General features: G+C 36.3%; 4 protein-coding genes across 4 annotated transcripts; all 4 read left to right on the top strand.

Moving 5' to 3' along the window:
• Nucleotides 1-14,899: 14,899 nt before the first annotated feature.
• LOC133821238 (large ribosomal subunit protein eL21x/eL21w-like) lies at nucleotides 14,900-16,070 on the top strand. Its single transcript, XM_062253665.1, has 2 exons — nucleotides 14,900-15,446; nucleotides 15,663-16,070. The coding sequence occupies exons 1-2, from the start codon at nucleotides 14,963-14,965 to the stop codon at nucleotides 15,695-15,697; spliced, it is 519 nt and encodes a 172-aa protein (XP_062109649.1). The 5' UTR covers nucleotides 14,900-14,962; the 3' UTR covers nucleotides 15,698-16,070.
• Nucleotides 16,071-17,054: 984 nt separating this feature from the next.
• Nucleotides 17,055-17,858, top strand: LOC133824613 (uncharacterized). The gene is made up of 3 exons (XM_062257556.1): nucleotides 17,055-17,440; nucleotides 17,540-17,693; nucleotides 17,792-17,858. The coding sequence occupies exons 1-3, from the start codon at nucleotides 17,323-17,325 to the stop codon at nucleotides 17,856-17,858; spliced, it is 339 nt and encodes a 112-aa protein (XP_062113540.1). The 5' UTR covers nucleotides 17,055-17,322.
• A 632-nt stretch (nucleotides 17,859-18,490) lies between these two features.
• On the top strand, nucleotides 18,491-19,342 carry LOC133821237 (uncharacterized). Its single transcript, XM_062253664.1, has 3 exons — nucleotides 18,491-18,620; nucleotides 18,837-18,957; nucleotides 19,200-19,342. Exons 1-3 carry the CDS (start codon nucleotides 18,511-18,513, stop codon nucleotides 19,278-19,280), a joined length of 312 nt encoding a protein of 103 aa, XP_062109648.1. The 5' UTR covers nucleotides 18,491-18,510; the 3' UTR covers nucleotides 19,281-19,342.
• Nucleotides 19,291-19,982, top strand: LOC133824612 (mRNA export factor GLE1-like). Its single transcript, XM_062257555.1, has 3 exons — nucleotides 19,291-19,379; nucleotides 19,530-19,701; nucleotides 19,869-19,982. Exons 1-3 carry the CDS (start codon nucleotides 19,291-19,293, stop codon nucleotides 19,980-19,982), a joined length of 375 nt encoding a protein of 124 aa, XP_062113539.1.
• Nucleotides 19,983-22,725: the final 2,743 nt, after the last annotated feature.

Genomic DNA, 22,725 nt, shown 5'->3' with positions numbered 1-22,725 from the left:
GTCTAATGGTGTGAGACATTGAAAGTTTTTATTAATGTCTACAATTGGAAGACATTAAAATGGTGGAAGACGTTGGAAATAGGCTGGAGAAATGGCCAGGGGTACATCCAACGTCTCCCACTGGGAGACGTGCCACGTGTCCCACGTCTCCCAGCGGGAGACGTTGGATGTCCCCCTGGCCACTTTAAGCCCTTTTTCCCGTCTTCTTCCTCCTCATTCGAACATACAGCAAAAACCAAAGAGCAAAAACGAGAAGGGGATGTGTTTTTAGGGTTTTAAAGGTAAGTTTTTTTTTTAATTTTCTTGAATTTTAGTTAATTATTTGGAAAAAAAAAATCATAGGTTTAGCATTAGAATGAGTAATATACATGATTTGGTGTCAGTTTTACATTTTTATGCGTTTTTTTTTTCTATACATTGTATTTATTAGTTTTTTCATGAAGTTTTTTTTTTTTATAGATTTATGATTTCTTGGATTGTTTTTTAATTTAACCTATCACATTGTATAGATTTCATTAGAGTATATATGTTCATGATTTTTTTTTAAATTTTTATTATTTTTTATTTCAAAATTTAGATATATTTAATTTTTTTTTTTAAATTGTAACTATTTTGTTATATATATAGTTATGTTAAAATAAATTTGTTAAATAATTTTTAAAATATAAATATATGAAAATTTTTATGTTTTTGTTTATTATTAAGTTTTTAGGTTATGAAATTTTTTATTGATTTTTTGTTTAGGTTATAATTAGTGGCGCATTTGAGTTTTTTTATTTGTTTACCAATCATTTACTATTATTAGATATTTAGTGATATTTGTTTAGTAATGTTTAACATATTAATTAATTTAATTTCGTAGGTTGTGATTTTGGTGGTGAGATTTTAGAGAGTATTTTGCATCAAATTTCTATATCAATCACACATTTGAGGTAATTAAGTTTCTAAAATTACAATAATAAGTTATATATTTAGTGATATTTTATTTATTATTTATTAATTTAATTATATTGGTTTGTGGATTTAATAGCGAATTCGATTACTACGTGAAGTAATTTGCTAGCTTTTGGATTATTAATTGCAAGAGGTAAATATATATTCTCTTACTTCTACTTTTAATATTATTAAACAAATGTTAGAGGAGTTTGAATATCTTAAATATTCATCCATAGTGAAGTAGGTTATGAGATTAAAATTGTGTGTTGCGGTGATAACGGAAGGTTGAGAACTTGTGTGTTTTAGTGAAGTAGGTTCTGAGAAATTTGGTTGTGTGCTGCAGAGCTATAAGGAAGAAACTTATTGTATGTTGTTTGAATTGTTTGTTTTTCTATAAACATGCAGATGGTTAGGTCACTATTATAGGGGAAATGCTGCCCGATTTTATCTAGGATAATAAACAATTAGTTTTATATAGACATCCTATAAGGAAGAAACTTATTGTATGTTGTTTGAATTGTTTGTTTTGTTATTCACATGCAGATGGTTAGGTCACTATTATAGGAGAAATGCTGCCCGATTTTATCTAGGATAATAAACAATTAGTTTTATATAGACATCCTATAAGGAAGAAACTTATTGTATGTTGTTTGAATTGTTTGTTTTGTTATTCACATGCAGATGGTTAGGTCACTATTATAGGAGAAATGCTGCCCGATCGTATTTAGGATAATAAACGATTAGTTTTACATAGACATCCAACTTTATCAAGTGCTTATTTAGTGTCGTTTCTTTTCTTTTTGTTAGACATAGGAGAATATATGGATAAGCAGTGGATGTCAGCGAATAGGTTATCTGCAGAATATAGAAACGGGGTCGATTTGTTCTTAAGGTTTTGTTCGGAAAATGTGAAAGACCCAAATTTTACTTATTGTCCATGTCTTAAGTGTGGAAATGTTAAAAAGATGGATCTTAAAAAGATTAAAGAACACTTATATTTCAATGGGATCGACAAGAGTTACACAATTTGGTATTACCATGGGGAGATAACTCCTATTGCTCCAACTCTGCCAAGTAGACAAAAAGGAGTAAGGAGAAATATAGTAGAGGAGAACTGGGATCCATTAGATGAAATGATTGACGACGCACATTTTGGATTAGGAGTAGACCCAAATAAGTTTGAGACACTCCTTAATGATGTTGAGAAACCAATTTACCCTGGTTGTACAAGAATTACAAAATTATCTGCGCTTCTTAGGTTGTACAATCTAAAAGCTAAACATGGCTGGAGTGATAAAAGCATTACTGATTTATTTAGTTTTTTGAAGGAGTTATTGCCCGAAGATAATGAAATTCCAATTTCATTTTATGAGGCAAAGAAGACGTTATGCTCATTAAGCACGCAGTACGAAAAAATTCATGCATGTCCTAATGATTGCATATTATATCGAAATAGCTTTGCAGATGCAAAATCATGTCCTACTTGTGGTGAGTCACGATGGAAAAAGAAAAGAAATGGCGACGATGTCAAGGAAGGAGTACCTGCCAAAGTTTTGTGGTACCTTCCGCCAATTCCTCGTTTCATCCGATTGTTTAGAAATGTCGAACATGCTAAAAGTTTGTCGTGGCATGCTAATGAAAGAATAAAGGATGGTAAATTAAGACATCCAACTGACACCCTAGCTTGGAAAAGAGTTGATTTGAAGTGGCATTCTTTTGGAAATGAATCTCGTAATATTCATCTAGGTCTTTCGACTGACAGGTTTAATCCACACACATCTCTTAGCAGTAAGTATAGTTGTTGGCCTGTTATGCTTGTTATTTACAATCTACCACCATGGTTGTGTATGAAGAGAAAGTTTACGCTTTTGACCTTGTTGATATCAGGACCTAAACAACCGGGTAATGACATTGACGTCTATCTAGCTCCTCTTATAGATGACATGAAAACTTTGTGGGATGAAGGGGTTAAGGTTTATGATGCGTATAGGCAGGAAGAATTTAATCTTAGAGAGGTCTTATTATGGACAATTAATGACTTTCCTGCTTATGGAAATTTATCTGGGTTTAGTGTGAAAAGATATAAGGCTTGCCTCGTTTGTGAAGAAAAAACATGTTCTGAATACTTGAAACACTCTCAGAAAATATGTTATATGGGACATAGGAAGTTCTTGCCTAATACGCATAAACTTCAGACATGGAAAAAGGCATTCAATGGTAAACAAGAGTTTGAGGAGGCTCCTGAGCCATTGAATGGGATCCAAGTACTTGAGAAGATGTCTAAAATTGTGTTCAAGTTAGGGAAGCCTAAAGTTCGTAGACCTACAAAGATGAAACGTAGTCGTAAGGCTAAGGTTGTGGAGGAGCCAAAAGGGTGTTATAAAAAGAAATTTGTTTTCTTCGAACTTGAATATTGGCCTTTCTTACTTATACGCCATAGTTTAGATGTTATGCACATAGAGAAAAATGTATGTGATAGTTTGATTGGCACTTTGTTGAATATTCCCGGGAAAACTAAGGATGGAATTAAGGCTAGACAAGACTTGGTTGCAATGGGTATAAGGGATGAATTAACTCCAAAACCAGATAAGAGACAAACATATTTACCTCCTGCTTCTTACACTCTTACTAAAGAGGAAAGAATGGAAATTTGCAGATGTTTGTTTAAGTTGTGTAATTTTGTATGTTCAGTTGTTTAACAACATATGTATAATTGAAGGGAACATTTTAATTAGATAAAGAACAAATTTGCATCCAAGTCAAGGAACTCAAAATGGTTACAAGACGAACATTATCAAACTTTTAGTAGTTGGATAGAACAAATGGTAAATTGTATTGATTATGGAAAGTTGTCATTAATTGGTAATTACAAGATGATATGGTTGGTTATTTTTAGTGATTTATTTTTGGTATGTTGATTTAATAGGTTGTGGCAAAATTACAAAACACATCAAATAAGGTTTCAAACATTGCTAAGTGGATTTCTCGAGGACCTTCTGTTAATGTCATCAAGTTTTCATCATACATGATTAACGGTACTCCATTTAACATTAGGGAGCGTGATAACAACAGAAACACACGAAACGGTGGTGTTATCCTTGTTGCTAAAACTGTGCAAGTCTCTAGTGCAAAAGATAAAAATCCAGTTGAATGTGATATGACTTTTTATGGAGTAGTTAATGAAATTTGGGAGTTAGATTATATCATAACTCGAGTACCTGTTTTCTTTTGTGATTGGGTGAAAAGTGACAGCGGCATAATATATGAAGATTATGGTTTCACATTAGTTAATCTAAAACGAATTGGACACAAATCTGACCAATTTATATTAGCTTCACAAGCCAAAAAAGTATTTTATGTGAATGATCCTTCTGACAACCAATGGTCAATTGTTCTTCCAACGCAAACAAGAGAATGGAGCATTAAAGATGGTGATTTACATGATATACCTCTCAAAGAAGAACTTTTCACATTCACCGAACTAGAAGATAATGATGAAGTTGATGATGATTGTATTTGTTTTTGTGAAAATGGTGAAGGATTATGGGTTGATGATAATGGGTCTTGAGGTACCATTTAATGAGTTTGATATGTTTATGATATGTGAAATTTTTAGTTTCATATTTTTGTTTCATCTTTTTGTTTGATCTTTAATTCAAATGTTTGTATAACTTTTTTTTAGGATTATGAGGTTCCAAAATTGTTATAATAATTATATTTATGTTTTACAGATGGAGGGTGATCCTTTTGGTGGTAGTTCTGATGAGGGGGAGCATCGCCCTCATTCTCAGCCAGTGGAACAAGAACAAAAAACTGCGAGAGGACGTACATGGATGTCTAAAAACACCAAAAAAAGGAGTGAAGGACATCTTACACCTGTTGAATACAACGAGTATGGTCAAATAGTTGGTGAAACTAGAAGCAATGTTTCATCACAACTTGGAGCTATTGTTCGAGCCACCGTGTCCATCAACACTAACACTTGGAATGATTTTAGTATGATGGATAAAAATATAATATGGGATACAATGAAGGTATGATTTTATTAATTATAATTCATTTAATGTTTTTAAAATATATATTGTTTTGATAATATGATTCTTATTACTTTCAAACTTGCAGAAAACTTATGATTTGGACCCCAAACATAAGAAACAAATGTTGATGGATGCGGGAAAGTACTTCCGAAATTGGAAGACTAATCTCACAAGGGTACACGTGTATGCCGCTATGAAAAAATTCCCAAATGAGTACCCGCCAGTTATTCCACTTGGATTTGAGAATGCCATAACTCCAGATGAATGGTTAAAGTTTGTGAACTCAAGATTAACTCCCGAGTGGCGGAGAAAGAGAGAAGAGATGCAAAATTATCGAGCATTGAATAAATACAATCACAACCTCTCTAGAGGAGGCTATGTGCGTATTGAAGAGATGTTAATGGAACAAAGTGAGAAAAGTCTGACTGAACTTGACAGGGCAGACTTGTGGAGCATGGGTCGCCGAAATGCAAAAGGAGAGCTAGTTGGAGAGGCCTCTGAGATTCAAAAAAATATTGTAAGTGTTCATATTTAATAATGTTGATATATCAAATTATATATTAGCTTCTATATATAACTTTCTGTGAATATTGTTTCGCAGGATCATTACCGAAAACTCCAAGCTGAGGGTAAATGGGCACCTGATGGCCCTGATGATGTGCTGACGAGGGCGTTGGGCACTCCTGAGCCCCGAGGACGTGTTATGGCTGGAGTACACGGTGTGTCCCGCACAGTATACTGGAATACTCCAACACCTACATCAACAAAAAATAAATTGAAAGCCTCTTCTTTGAATGATGACATTAGAAAGGAGTTTGAAGAAATATTTCGAAAACAAGAAGAAGATTATCGTCAACAAGCACAACGTCTAGAAGAGCGCCTTCAGCAACAAGATGAGCTCTTGAGAAAATTCATGGCCCAATAGAGTGGGTCAGGATCCAACGTTGGAGTCCCACCAGCACCACCATCATACTATGTGCCCGACCCACCAGTGCCACCAGTGCATGCATCCTACTATACTCCTAACCCACTAGTGCCTCAAGCAGAAGAACAAATTATTGCACTACAACCGCTTTTGCAAGAGGTAATTAAACTTTCTTGAATATTCTGAAACCAAATAAATTTATTTACTATTTCAACATGCTTATTTGTATATAATATGTTTCTTGCGCAGGACCGAGCATGCCAATTAGCAATTGGTTCGGTTTCAAACGTTGTTGCATCAGGTAAACTCATTGAAAGAGAGGCAGGCAACAACTACCAAGTTATGATTACTAGTGTTATTAAGCCAACCCGTCCTCTCCCTTTAGCATATCCTGATTTGGGCATGTACATAGTTGCTCAAGCCATTGGGACGCCAATAGCGTGGCCTAAGGATTTGGTTATTATATCTGAAGATATATATCATGAGGTGATGCCAAAATTTTACATAATTATCTTTACAATTCTATATTTATTTGTTTGCATTCTTTTTTAATTGTTGATATTGTTGTATACAAGCTCCCTCTACAAGTAGAACTAGATCACAATGACCAAAAGCTCCATCAACACAACAACCACGAGAAAGAAGACGACCACAAACTCCTCCAACAAAATTGCCCCACACTCCATTGGAATGATTACAAAATATTGTATCTCATTGGGCTGATGGCGAGTGTGTCAATCTAGGCATAGAGTCTGAAGTTTTTGATTAGGATATGTCTCACTGTTATATATTTAAGGATGACATACTTCAGTTTGCTCGAAAGGAGAAGATTGGACAAGCAGTGGTCGTTAGCTACATGAGGTATATATCTCACAAAGTTCGTTCATTTAATTTTCTAATTTGATTTATTCAATCATATAACAATTTTCATATTTTTGTATTACGTTCATTTACAGATATGTGGTACAACAAGGTTGCCAAAATAAGCTTTTATTTGTCAATCCTAATATTGTAGCCACTCAAGGGAGTTCATTCGACGAACGTGTTCAAAATTTGTTCAGACGATGCAATGACATAAAATCAAAAGAACAAGTTATGCTTGTCCCTTGGAACCATGGGTAAGTTTAAAAAGTTATCATTTTTCCAACCCATATCAATACTTTCTTTGTTTAACATTTGAGTTATAATTTTTTGGTTTTTCTTATGCAGTGAACATTGGATGTTGCTTATTTTGGCACCGTATGCATATCATGTTTATTGTTGTGATCCGGTGAATTCAGATCTGAATAACTGTGAGGAGATTGTATCAGTGATCGTCAGTGCTTTCAATCTTTTTTACTCTATGAATCTTCCTGATGTCGAGATTCCTGATACTCTAGGCATTAAGCAACCTCAGGTATGTAATTACAACTTAAATTTTTGAACTTTTATAATTATTAAGTAGAATAATATGTATGCATTTTTTAACAAGTTTCAATTTAATAATGAATTACTGATACTTTTAAATAATTAGTGTCCACATCAACCGGACAATGTGGCATGTGAATACTACATAATGAGGATGTTGAAGGATTTGATTGAACATGCGAGTCCTGGACATTACTTGAGAACGATATTATTAATTAAAATTTACAAATTATTTTTGAAACCATATATATAAATGTAATCAAATAATTAATTAATATATTTTACTTTATATTTTTTGCAGCTAACAGGTACGGCATATACAGAGGCACAAATTGATGAGTTGCGACAAGAATGGGCGACATATATGTTAGCAATAATCCAAAGTAACCGACCTCGTTGATAGGTTTTTTTTTATTTTTTACCTCTTTCTTCATACATAAATGCAATATTTGTTAATTTTGAATATGTCTAACAAATATTGTATTTGGTTTTTTTATTTTTTACCTCTTTCTTCATACACAATGCAATATTTGTTAATTTTGAATATGTCTAACAAATTTTGTGTTTCTTGCATATTTTTATTTGATTAATTATGTCAATTTTAATTTAAATTAATATTAAATTGATTTCAATTTAATTAATTATTAAATTAATATTAAAATAATTTCAATTTAATTAATTTTTAAATCAAATTTAAATAATATTAATTATAAATTTATTTAATTTATTTTTTTAAATCTGAGAGACTTTCAATGTCTCCCATTGGGAGAGGTGGGAGACTTCCCACGTCTCCCAATGGGAGAGGTTGAAAGTGAATGTTTGACTTTCAACCTCTTCCAACGTCTCCCATTGGGAGAGGTGGGACACTTCCCACGTCTCCCAGTGGGAGAGGTAGGAAGTCTCCCATCTCTCCCAATGGGAGACGTGAGACTTATACCTACAATGACCCTGCCTACAACGTCTTCCCAATTGGGAAACATTGTAGACATTCAATGTCCCCCAAATAAAGTCATAAAACCCCTATTTTGTTGTAGTGAAAGTAAGCAAATGAATGGAAATAATTACAACACATGCGATTCCTATTACTTATTCGTAAACATACCCTAACACTATGTTTGGCAAGAAGGATTTTGGGTGGATGGAAAGAGATGGAAGAGAGTATAAATCCATTATTTGATAAGAAGGAGAGAATGAGGGAGAGGGAAAATGGAGGAGTCATTCTTCCTCCAAATTTACTAAATTCAATCCTTCCACTTTTGGAAGGAAAAGAGAAAAAGACAAAATAAAGTAGAATAATGTCTCAATTATCCTTTACAAAATTAAAAATATATATTAAAAAAGGACAATATAGTAATTTTAATAATTAACTTTCTCTTCATACCACACAACATGAAGGATAGTTGTTATCCTCTCCATCTAATGCAAATCAAGGAGCTAATGGATCTATTCATAATCATCATGGACATGGGTCTCCAAGGATGCAAGGAGAAGTCTCCAATGATCTACCAAGCTTGCCTAGCGGGCCATTTACAAGACAGAGTTAAATGTTTCAAAGAGGCTCTAAATGGGCTGATTCAACAAATATAATTATCTGTTTCTTCATGGTTGCCCAGCTTAGGCCCAAACCAAAATCAAGAGAGTCAAATCCACGTTGTTAAGGTTCTAGAAGACCCTTTTTGAAGAACACGCATGTTCATATGTCTTGGAAGACACAAAATCATCTTATTTAAGTCTATTTATACCTTGAGAAAGCTTCAAACAACTTCCAAGACATGGGCGGACATTTTTCCTTAATTATTAACTATTTTAGGTTTTGTTTCAATGTTCTTAGTTGTGCATTTATTGCAGTTTTATGGTTTCAAGTCAAATTCATGTATGAGTCTTATTTTGGGTTTTATTGGTCATTTATTACGTTGTGTAAGGGGGTGAACGAATTTTCATATAAATAGGACCAAGTATTGTATGTTTGAATCAAATAATCAGATTAAGAGAATTTTTAGCTAGTTATTTTGTGTGCTTCTTTGTTCTCGAGAAGACTTTGAACTTAGAAAGATTATTTCTTATGGCGTTCAGTGTCGCAGGTTAACATTTTGACAATGGAAATGCTCGTGTGCACCTTGAATTATCTGAGCAAAGATTAGCCTTCCAACCATTCAGATAACAATGGGCACATTTTTCGCGCGACCGTGTGCCTCTGCACACTCCCGTCTCTCGAACAACTCCCATCGAGTTCATACTCTCAAGCATCTATGAGTGCATCCATGCATCAAGGCTATCTAGCCAAGACACTCACATTGTCCATAGGTTCTCACTATGGCAAGGAAAATTCCAACACCGATGCTCACCCCAACATCGCAAACCATGGCAGCAAGTGTGGCTGAAAGCCAACACCAAGCTGACATGCCAACGCTTTTCATCATGCCCTATTCGATACCATATGAATAGCTTCTGTCACGGTCCAAAAACCCCCATACGTCCATGGTCCAATCCTCAAGGTACCATGCCTTCACTCATATTGGTAGGCCCTCGAGACTAGCTGCCAGACTAGTAGTACACATTGGACCTCTGTCCTACTCAAGCATTGGGCACCTTCGATTGCTTGTATGCTAACCAGTCCCATGAATGACATCTCATGCCATCTCATGTCAAGACTCATGGCCATGGGCCACCACGATGTCTCTCAGAGGTTTGGGCCACGTTCCATGCAAGCGGCATACCGGAAAGCCAAGGGAACCGTACTCATAAATCTCTGGCAGCACACTTCAACGCACTATTGGGGCGGCCCAGTAATGTCCATGAGTAATCCTACTCATGGAGACATATGAATCCCCTCATGGTCCTCATATGCTAGCCCTACTAGCCCTCCTAACTAGTAGTAGCTCACTTGACGCACCTGCGCCATGGGGTGGTGAAGTGCTAACACTAGGTGCTCTCCCTACAAAGAGCCTTCTGAGCTTTTAACCTTCTACCAAGAACATATATGATTTTTCCTTGGGAGACATATTTGGCTATCTAATCTCTGATTCTTCCAAATTCGATCGAACCATTGCATTCATTGACTCTTCAATATGGGAACTACCAAGTTCCGTCCATTTCTGGGCAATATTGAAGATATTTACGAAAAATTCCACTGTTGTACAAACTAGGCATCAACATGCTCACCAGCTTGCACCTTCGCATGTGCCTCTGACTGAGCACCAACCTAGCTTGTAACATGCCCTCAAGGCTGGCATGTTACACTCTCCCCCACTTCAATTATCGATGCCCTCATTGACAGACCGTTGGCCAATCTTCTTCCTGACTCAACTCCTAAGCTCACTCCTGCTTCTTCTAAACCATAAGTTTGCACTAGTCCCTCTACCATTGTGGAACCACCCACTTGGTGATGATCTCCCACATCCACCCTTGGACTCGATCAAAGACCCTGTGCCACTGTCGGTATTCAGAAATCTCCCATGAAGTAGTGGCTATACACTCGAATACTCCTTGCACACGTGAACTCCTCCGAGTCCATCATGACGTCCCTCCAGTCAACCAAGCAACCCTTGCAACACTGACCCCAAAGCCAACACATCATTTGATTGTTTCTTTCCCACCAACTATCCAATGCCTATCCTATTGACAAGGATGAAATGAAGGTGCACCTCTTAGGGTGAAGTTCACAAATAAATTGTTCCCAATGACACCTACGAAACAACCTTCCGCTGAAGGCATGTCTCTCTTCAATGCAGCACTCGTGCCAACTATAGCCTTTATGAAGTATCTAGTGCACCCTTTCACACATACTTTGCGAAGTAGTCTCTCAGACTTTTGACCCTTCGGCCTTACTGCATACCCATGGCTTGATGCAAATGGCCACTCCCGACCATAAGAAAAACTAGTCCTTTAAGCTTCTACAATGTGGCCAATGATCTGACATCATTTGTAACCACTACACTGCCTTATGGCCTGTGCTCATGCTGACTCCCAGCATCATGGCTCAAGTTCTGCCCCCAAATCTACTCTGCCTAACTCTAGACAGCTTGCTGAATGTTGACCAACTTGATTGCACACTACCTCACTCTTGAGGTCTGAAGTTGTCCCAATTCGCTATCTCTCTTTGGCATACGTTCTCTGAATCATTCAACTTGTGTTCTTGTAAACACAAAACATGCCCCATACATGCTGCAAAACCTGCCCAATCTTGGCCTCAGCCTACGCCCATGAATATTGTCTATCTACAACTTTACTTGGTCACCAGACCCACTCACATCAGTCATGCATGCCTTCGCACTATACAACCCGTCTATTGTTGTGTTCCCTCTGGATTCACACACCATAATTGAACAAGTACCCTGACCCTTAGAACATAAGAATTAGCAGGATCCCCTACTTCAACTTGGCAATAACTTCTATTCTTGAGGTGTACCTCTCAAGGTATATCTCGCAAACTAACCGGGTTCTCTCGTGCGGTCCCTCATTCCATTTATCACTTTTGAAGATGATGTTGAACTAATGCCTTGGTCATTATGACTCTTTGCCCCTCGACATCTCTACATTGCCTTAGTATCTAAGTCCTGCTGACTTTCACCCTAGGCCAACGTTGCACTGATGTTACCTTAGTTCCTGAGTCCTGCTGACTTTCACCCTAGGTAACTTGGCTCTATCCATGGCTCTGAGTCTTGACTTTACATTATGAACAATAACTGATCACAATGATAACTCATCTCAATGTTTTTGTAATTGATCCATTGGTTTTCTATTTAGATGTTTTAACTATGAAGGTCTCTCCCCCAGTTCAACTGTTGGCGTCATCGAAAACTTGCCCACACACAAGAACGTCTGACCACCCCAACTCTTCATGCACACAACAAATCTAGAAGTGCACACTGCATGATGTGACTCTCGAGTTAACTACTTCATGTAGCACCACTGTCGATTCCCATATGTGTGCACTATCCACATAGCCATCTACCTGATCCATCATATTATCATCTCGCTCTTCCGGGCTCTCAAGAAGCACTAAGTTCCTTCGGCATAGCCCTTTGGCCCCTATGCGAACTCTAGCACAAATTCTCATCTTTTATGCAGTACTAAGTTTCCTTGACACATTCATCTGGCTCTTGAGAAACTCTAGTACCACTCTGACCTCCGCGCGCAATTTCCTCGTCCTTGCTGGCCTTTGATGCAGACATTCCACAACTCAGCATCTCTTTCGATGCCTTAGTGTTGCTCACACCAACTAACATCTTTGTAAGCTAAAACATCACATTCAATTGTCTCGACACCTCCATTCTTAATCAAAACAAGATAACATGCAAACACCTCCACGTATTACTGTCCTCTGACAACCGTGGCCACTGCCACTTTGGTCTCCCTGTGATGCCCTTTGGCACACAAGTAGCAATTGAAGCATTCCATATCCTTCTCTGTTTGATTCATCAAATTTTTCCACTCTCGACCATTGTCGTGACTAATAAGTGTTTGACGACCACTATCATACTTCCACACTCTTGCCCCTAAGTTTCTTTTTCAGCCAAAGCCCCTCTTGTGGCTTACAATATCACTCAAGCAAACATGACATAGTGAACCAAGCATATAGGTGTGACCTCTTGACCAAACCTTATCCAATGTCAATGAGTTCCAACTCTTCTATAGCGCCCCTCCATAATCTCCTATGGTAGTTATCTTTCTAGCATCACTGAACTTTTGATTCAAAACAACCATAACTTGTCCCATCTTTAGGATATCCAGTATTCCCATGAAGAAGAGCAACCAAGTCTCATCCCGTCTCAGCTTACCGATCCTTTCTAGGTTACTAAAAGGCTAAACGACATCTATTCAAGCATCCAAAACTTCTTGATCCTTCTCCACGCCTACATCCACTATAGGATGGGCCAACTAGGTTCACCCCGACTTGAGATGAACCTGGCTCTAATAGAAACTATCACAGGCTGACATTTTGATAGCAGAAATGCCCGTGCAGCACCTTGAATTCTCTGAGCCAAGACCAGCCTTCCAACCATTCAGATAACAATGAGCACACTTTTTGCGCATCCTCTGCACATGTTCATCTCTCGAACAACTCCTGTCGAGTCATACTCTCAAGCATCTATGAGTGCATCCATGAATAAAGGCTATCTAGCCAAGACACTCACATTGTCCATAGGTTCTCACTATGGCAAGGCAAATTTCAACATCGATGCTCACCTTGACATTCGCAAGCCAAGGTAGCACGTGTGGCCGAAAGCCAACACCAAGCTGACATGCCAATGCCTCTCTTCATGCCCCATTCGATACCATCCAAATAGCTCCCATCACGGTCCAAGGACCCCCATACGTCCATGGTCCAATCCTCAAGGCACCATGCCTTCACTTTGTTGGTATGCCCTCGAGACTAGCTGCAAGACTAGTAGCACACACTGGACCTTTGTCCTACTCAAGCATTGGGCATCTTCCAATGCCTGTATGCTAACCACTCCCACAAATGAATTCATGTGCCATCTCATGTCAAGACCCGTGGCCATGGCGTGCCACGACGTCTCTCGAAGGTTTAGGCCACGTTCCATGTAAGTGGCATACCGGCAAGCTAAGGGAACCATACTCATAAACCTCTAGCAGGACACTTCAACACACTACCGAGGCGGCCCGGTAATGTCCTTGAGTAATCCTACTCATGGAGACATATGAGTCCCCTTGTGGTCCTTATATGCCCTTCCTACTAGCCCCCCTAACTAGTAGTAGCTCACTTGATGCCACTACAACATTTTTGATCAAATATCATGTTGAAATATAACAGATTTTAAGAAGTGTCATTAATACTTTCTGGAATTAAAAAAAAAGGCGCTCAAATTTTTGAGCAAATGAATTAATACCGCCAAATCCTTTCTTATTTTATTATTTCATTAATCTCCCTCTCCTCTCATCGTCGTACCCTTTTTCTTCTCAACACTCTATCTCCCTCACATCTATCTAATTTCTAACCTCTCAACTCCATTTTTTCACGTTCTCTCTTGCAGGTGGCGGGTGTGGGAAACTCGACAGAGGTGGTGATGGGGGCTCGACCATGCAGGAGCTTGACGATTTCTATCTCCGCTATAGTCATTGAATGTTCGGCAGTGTGCGGGGTCGAGCGTGGGACTGGGTTCGTTGGCAGAGAGCGAGACAGAGGAGGGAGACAAACAAAGAGAATGGAAATGTGCAGCAAAGATGGGCTTTGGAGGAAAAAGAAGCTCTAAGAGTAGAGTCGCAAATCATGGAACTAGAAAATAGAAGGACATTCAGAGACCCCAAGTTCAATCCATATCTCGTCAATTGTTCCAATATTGATCTCAAGGTCTGCGTTTTTTTTTTCTTTTGCCTTTTCTTTTTGGGCATTGAATCCTTGACTATGATCTTGGAATTTATATACTCTGTAATTTTCATAATAGCTTTTGAGAAAGTCACTTTCGACTTGATTCTCTTTGAATTGGGAGAGTCATTTGGCATGAAGTTTGAGTTTCATTTGGGTTTTTCTCTTCTATCAAAATTTCTCTTTTAGTTGTGTACAAGTATTTTGAAAATGATGCGAGTTTGCAATAATATTAGTGTTATTTTCTGTGCTATTTTATCTAGGGCTTGACTTTGCCGTGTTACAGAGATAAACCCTAGAGCAAGAAGAGAAGAGAGGTAGAAGAAAATGCCGGCTGGACACGGTCTACGATCTCGGACACGAGACCTGTTTTCACGTCCCTTCAAGAAGAAGGGGTACATCCCTCTCTCCACCTACCTCAAGACCTACAAGACCGGTGAGTATGTTGATATTAAGGTGAATGACGCCATTCACAAGGGTATGCCCCACAAGTTCTACCATGGCCGAACTGGGCATGTTTGGAACATCACCAAGCGCGCTATTGGCGTGGAGGTTAACAAGCAGGTTGGGAATCACATCATTAAGAAGAGGATTCATGTTCGTGTGGAGCATGTCCAGCCCTCTAGATGCACAGAGGAGTTCAGAAACAGAAAGTTAAGGAACGATAAGCTCAAGGCCGAGGCCAAGTTGAAGGGTGAGGCCATCAGCACCAAGAGGCAGCCAGAGGGTCCCAAGCCAGGTTTCATGGTCAAAGGAGCTCAGTTGGAAACTGTCACCCCCATTCCTTATGATGTTGTCAACGATCTCAAGGGTGGTTATTAGATCTTTTTAAGTATTATTTTTGCTTCTCAATGTTCTGTTCTGTTCTGTTCTTGTCTGGTTTTGATTTGGTTTTCAAGAATACCAATGGAAACGTTTCCTTAATTAGTTCAAGTACTCGAAGCCGTTGTTAGTTTTCATATTTTGAATACTATTCTAAGTACAATTTTGTTTTAAAAATTTTCTGTGCTATTTTTGTTGTGTACAGAAATATTCCAAGAGTCCAAGATTTTCGGTTTATGAAAGACAAAAAGCAAGAGGCATTCTCATCTTTCATGCACTGCAACTCTTATCTTTCACGCAAGGCACATAACCTCACGACACCAGGTCTTCATGGTAGCTCACCTCACTAGTCATGGCATCAATTCGGAAGGACACCTCAAAGCTTCACAAAAGCCAGATGGCAGCAAGTAGTAGGCACAACACCTCAGTATCTCACGGCATCAGGTCTTCATTTATTAAGATTTTTTTTTGAATAAATTTCTGAAGTCAATTCTATATTTGCTCAGGTATATACATGTAATACTGTTTCTGAGATATACTTTTGTATGTATAATATTTGCAAGATTTGATCTAAGATCTAGACAATATTCACTCTACAGAAGACACCAGGTGGGTTACGTGCCCCATCTGTTGTCTCATTCACTTAAGAGTTTTATATATTTTCACCAAAATGGCTTCTTAGAATAAATGGTTGGTTTGTTCAAACAAAATAATGGAAACTAGAAAGTGATTAGCAATTATATATGGCTGGTCAGTGTGTTTTTTCTTCCTCTGTGATAACTTCCATTGCGCCAACATGAATTTGTATTTAATTATATGTTTGTTTCCCTTTTGTTTGGAAGATACAATCATCTCATGATGAGATCCAGAAATTTCTTCAGAGTTAGCACTTAGCTTTCAGAAGACAACTCACAACAGGCTACACTTACAGACGGTAGCTATAATTCTTTGTTATTTTATCTTTATTCTATACAGATTTTTTCCTTTGTTATCTTTCGTTTATTATACTTTCTAATTTAATGCATATATATATAAATATATAATATAGGTATATGTTATATATAAAGGTGTATGCTAGTTCTGTAGTTCCTGAATGGTTCTTGATTAAACTAAAAAAAAACGATTGATAAAACTTTTTTTCCTAATTTCATTACTTTAAAATGTAGTTTTATTTTATGAATAACATTGAACCTAGTAGCCATTGCTTGATTGTTCTGTTGCTGTATATAATTATTGCTGCTTGTTGTGGAAGCACCACTCAGATATTAAGTGATATTATGCAATAAGCACCACTCAGAAGCTTTGATCATGTTTTTTTATTTGTCATATGTCTAACAAGTTTTTTCCACTATTGATATATGTACAAGTGTGCAAATTTGTAGGTTGAGTATGAGCTATCTAATAAAGAAGCAGTTATGTCAAAGATAAAATACAGTCTATTAGATTCACTAAACTAACATACATACAATTTAAATTTGCAATGCAGCTAAAGCCAGTACAAAAAAGATGAGCTATCAATGAAATGAAATATAGTCTATTAGTCTCTCGTCACTCTCTTCAGTTGAGCCGCTGAAGCACACATGATGATGCCCCTGCTGAAGCAAGAACCCAAGCAACCCAGCTGCTCAAGAAGCCGTTTGTCTGTGAGTTTTCTTTTCTTTTTATGTTTTTAGATTTTAGTTTAATATCAAGAAACATTTTGAATATATCAATACATATATTTGTTTGTGTTGGAATTGTTTCTAATGGAGAGGATATAGTGAGAAAAATTAGAGAGGTTGTAAGCATTAGAATACAAGAAAGACCAAAGAGCTTTTATGTGTTAAGAGAAAAACTCTTGAGAGCACCAATGTTGTTATATACATATGCAGGAGACTACTGCAGAGGACTTAAACTTACAAATAGATATTTATGATGAAATTGGGATTGGAGGAGGTGCTTTTGGAATTTCTGGAGGACTACTTCATCCTTATTCCCCTAAAGGTTAATGGGTACTCTTTATTTTTATCTTTTGAAGAAAAAAAGGAGGAAATAAGGTGTTCATGTAAGATGTTAATGATGTTGGGTATTATGGTCTTGCAGCTAAGCTTCTATGGAGGGGTGCTGAGTGTTGGAATGAGTGTTTAAAGCTTTTGGGCATTGCTGAAGCAGCAGAAGCATCAATGGATTCTGACCAGTTAAGCTCTGGAATTTCAGATTTTGATACTCACTTTCAAGGCCTCATAGTTCAAAAAAGGTCTCGTTCTCTATATATTTATATAACTGCAGTTGTCTCAACTTATTTCTACATTCTATTCCATATTTGTCATTTGTGAAATGTTCTGTTTTAACTAGTGTGAAGTATATGGTTGTTGTTGATGAATGGAATGCACTAGTACATAATGGAAAACTAGGCGAATAATGCATTTACAATAATGGAAAACATTAATCTAATATATTTTAAATTCTTTTGAAGTTTTATAAGGTGTTTATATCATTGAGCTGAATAATGAACAAATTATAGACAGATTATGTGTGCATAAATATATTCTATGCAGTTATTATCATTGTTGTTGAGCTTTGATCTTGATGGTTTTTAAATTTGAATGCTCTGTAGGGCTACTATTTTTCCATTATCATTATATTTAGTTTCTCGACCCCAAGTTTTTATCTTTCTGTTTTCATTCTGTGTTTTAGAACTACCACAAAAAAGTCTTTTATTAAGTTTGAAATATTTTTGTTTTATTCCTAGGGCAGGACCTTTTTGGAAAGATAAGTTATATTTTCGAGTATTGGACAATCCATAATTTTTTCTATAACTTACTTTGTTTCATTCATTTGCCTTGAAACTGTTTGATTAATTTACTACAAGAAATTGATAAAATTGATATTTGGTCTAGTGTGATAATTAGGTGGGGTTCGGGTGGGGAAAGGGTGCGTGTATGTACGTGTGTGATTTAGATAACTGCTTGGTGCATATGTGTTTTTCTATTTAACTAAGCGTTCAGCTGTAAATTTTGTATAGTCAACTTTCAAATGTGAAGAGTGTAGAAAGAAGTTCTAGGCCATTTGTAATGCGTGTTCTCGATGATGAGGTGGATGACATTGACAATGCATATGAGGAAGCTCAAGATAGAACCTCCCTTTCTGCTAATAGGTTTAATTTTAACGACCTTTATGTTAGGTATGCATTTAACTGGCCTTGATTGTTTTCCTTTACTTATATTCCATTTATCAATTCAAGTTTTGCATCCCTATTCTGTCATCAAAAGCTTTATTCAGCTGTTGTGTATTTATGACAGACTTCTATGATATTTCTATGGTATGTGATATCGCATTGATTGTTAGAGATCTCGCTAGTTTCTATTAATACTTTGTATTTTCTTGATTTATCTCTTAGTGATGATGACGACTCTGAGAATGAGTCAGCACTTGAAATTCAGCCATACTTGATGGAAGAAACAGGATTGGTGGAAGGAGGTTTGATGGAGATAACTAGTGAACATCAGCTTGGGGTCAAGGTCTGTAGCTATCTAGTGGATGATGTTTCGTCTGATGTAGAATTTGTGCATAATTTTTGTTGCAAAATGTTTAATTATTCAATTAGTATTATGAATAACTAGGGTACATATCTCTTGAAGAGCGTATCTCATACCTTGGCTACATGCTCGATCTTCAGGGTTTCCCTGCAATGTTTTCTTCTTATTGTGGTCGTAGAATTCCATACTTGGTGCATGACAATATTAATTGGCTCAATAAAAAGGAGGAGATTAGGAACAAATTTTTTACAATGGAGTCAGATCTGATGAGTGAAAATGAAAAGGTTTCTTCTGCATTTCTTTGAGTTAATAAGTATGGAGAAGCAAGGCGTGAAAATAAGAGAAAGCTTGATACCCAATATCAACGAAAAATGTAAGACTGCAATTCCTTTGTTAATAATGTTGTATTGTTTTTTTGCCTCCCCTCATTGAAGTGCTCATGCTTTTGATATTTTTTTTCCCTGGAATTTTAATGATTTCTCATCTCCTTCTTTTTTATTGTTTAAGTCAGATTTGGACTTTCTGTTTTCTAATTTTTGGGTCATCATCTGTAGTGCCGAAGCACTTGATAATCACTTGACTGCTATCCAAAGGGACCATGAACTCAAGTCCCAGATAGAAGAAAGGAAAATAAGAAGTGATGCGGCTTATGAAGGGGCCAAAAGAAAAGAGAAAGCTCTCCTGGAAGAAAAACTCTGCCAAGAAAAAGCCAAAGCAGAAGCTGAGGTTTGTTGACTTTGCCCAGATTATTCATTTCTTTTGGTAGATGTCTACAGATGGTTGTCACAGTCCTCTATTATTCTCACATATTCTTCTGATATAATCTTAATGCGCTTTGGTATATTATCTTGGTTTTATGCTGTTGTTAGTAATAAAAGTATTTTCTGATGCAGGCAAAACTCAGAGCTGAAGAAGCAAATAGGGCTGCAATGGAAGCTCAGAGAAGAGAAGCAAAAGAGGCTGCTGAAAGGGAGGCCAATGAAGCGTCAAGCCAGGTTGCTGTTTAGAAGGAAGCTTTAGGATTGCAAACTAAAGCCAAAACCAAGGAATCTGAATTTGAAAAACCAATAAATTCGGCATCAGCAAGTAATTTGGCTACTAGGAAAATATAGCAACCTTGTACTGATCTATAGATATAATCATTTGCCCTTTTATCTAAAAATCTAGTTTAGCCCTAGTTTTCACAAAGATCAGCTAGGTTTTGGCAATAGTTCATGTTTGACGCTCCACTGTATTCCCCTTTGTTTTTTTTTTCAGTTTATTCATGTTCTCTGTACTCTTTTAAGAATTTTTCTGTTATCTGATGCGTGAAAGGGGCTATTGGTGGTAGGTGACATTACTAAAGCTGCAGAAGCTGCACTAAAGTTGGAGCGTGAAAGATTAAAAAAGTTGGAAGACTTGGATGAAGGAAACAAGGCATTAGGATTGAATGTAAATAAGGTTTGCTCTCTATATTGTAATTCATATTTATTTGAAAATTGTTAATCTCTATTTGGTAACTAGAAACTAGTATTTTTGTTTGGGATTTTCTTGCAGCATTCTTATAGAGTTTAATTGTTTAAGTATATTAAGCTTTAGTTTATCTTGACAGGAGGTTTCTACTGGTGTGAAAAAGTTATTGAGGGAATCGTCTGGCCAGTACAGCGACTGTAGTATTCTTTCCTCTTGAAATTATCATGTAAATCATGTAACTTACTTTAGTAGGATATATGTTTTTATATATATCTATAATATTTTAGGTGAAAATTTATGATCTTTAAGAAAGTGTTAGATGGCACTAGATGCATTAGATCAATCCATATGTGTTGTTTTAGGTTCAGATCACTTCTAGGACTTGTCAACCAGACCCAAAGGGATATCATAGAATGTGAGAACTCTGTCTTCCTAAGAGTTTGTGGCTGTTTAACTAGTGAAATAAGAATTGAAATTTCTTATCATTGATACATTCTGTCTCTAGATGGAAACCAATCAAACCACACTTGCATAAATGAGATCACTTGAATGTGCTGTCATTTCTTCGTCGAGGGTTCTATATTTCTCTACTGAGAGTGTGGATGCACGTGTTGGGTCTTTAAAGATTATTTTGCATGTTTTAGAGGTAAACTTATATTACTAACTTTTTAAAGTTAGCCTTTTATTAGCCTATAAATGTAATGTATGCTTTTATTAGCCTTTTCATTCTTCCTTTTTATACACATTACTGTATTGAAGTCATAGGTTGTCTATGATTTTTCATGCTTACGTTTGACACTTCTATCAGATAATAGTACATATTCTTTGATTGCTTGATTGATGCTTTTGAAAGTATAATACAGATATATTTAATAAGAGCTAATAATTTCATTAATGCAACATGGATGACTATAGCTACCACTTTAATAAGTTCTAATCTTCCAGTTTTATCAGATACTATATTGTGCAGTGACATAATATATCAAGTGATCGATTACACACATGCATAGGCACACACTAACACCTATACTTGGATTGACTGATAAAATCTTATAATTTCATTACTTCCAACATAGAAACCTAGAATTACAACTGTCATGCATTTTTAATTAATACAAGGCAATTTGGTTATGTTTTTTTTTTTTATATAAAAGCCCTAGAATTACCACTTTAAGTAATTGCTGGTGTGATTCCATTATTACACTCGAATATTTCAGGTGTGTAGATGTGACTGGAGCTTACAGTGCTCTAAAGACGGAGCTTAACATAAGCTTGACAGCAATAGGCCTTTTGTGGACTACAACTGACTTTATTGCAAAGGGGATTACACATGGACCTGTGGAAGAAAGGGAAACAAGAAAGGGAAACAGGTATATGACAAGTGCACAACAAATGGACTCACAGCAAAGACAAGTGCACAAAGGATGATGAATTGAAGGATGGAGCAAGTTTCATGCATGGTTTACTTTTGTGTATCTTGTAATTTTTTGTTTTTCATTTTTGAAGTAAAAAATGTTCAAGATTATAAAACTTTATTATGTTATGGTTTCAAACTTAAGTTAGAACTAAGATCTCATGAAATAGAAGCATTTAGAGTTTGAATTAGTTATTGTTTAATGTAATACTTATGGTTTATCAATCTATTGAGAATTATATCTTATGATTAATTTTGATTTTTTTTATCAAAATACAATAATGAAAATCTTTTAATTAAAAAAAAACGTATAAGTACTCTTATCACAATAAAAAACCTTAATATGTTATGATTTAGAAACATATTATAAGTGTAATAAATTGTTATGATTTATATAATATAACAAACTAAAAATGCTATCAAAATAATCGAATGTAACAGTTGAAAAGTGTTATGCAAAAAGTATAAGATTAAACTTCAAATTTATAACCAAATACTCTAACTAAATGTTATTATTTGAATATTATAGTAACTAAAAATGTGTTATTGAATAGTTTAAGATAACATCGAACATAACATTCGAATTTTGTTATACAAAAGACAGGACTTTTAATAACAGGGGGTATGTTAGCATTTTCATAAGCGTTATCAATACGCCCGGTTAGCAGTTTTTAAGTGTTATGAATACTGTTTTTTCTTGTAGCGCCAAGGGGTGGTGGAGAGCTGGCACCAGGTGCTCCCCTTACAAAGAGCCTTCTAATCTTTTAGCATTCTACCAGAAACATAAATGATTTTTTCTTAGGAGACATATTTGGCTCGCTGCTCACCAATTCTCCGAATCTCCAAAATCCGATCGCACCATTGCGTTCATTGACCCTTCAATA

Source organism: Humulus lupulus, chromosome 3 (genome assembly GCF_963169125.1).
Source record: "Humulus lupulus chromosome 3, drHumLupu1.1, whole genome shotgun sequence".
NCBI lineage: Eukaryota > Viridiplantae > Streptophyta > Magnoliopsida > Rosales > Cannabaceae > Humulus > Humulus lupulus.
The sequence above is the reverse complement of the archived record's forward strand: the minus strand, read 5'-3'. Positions and strand labels throughout refer to the sequence as shown.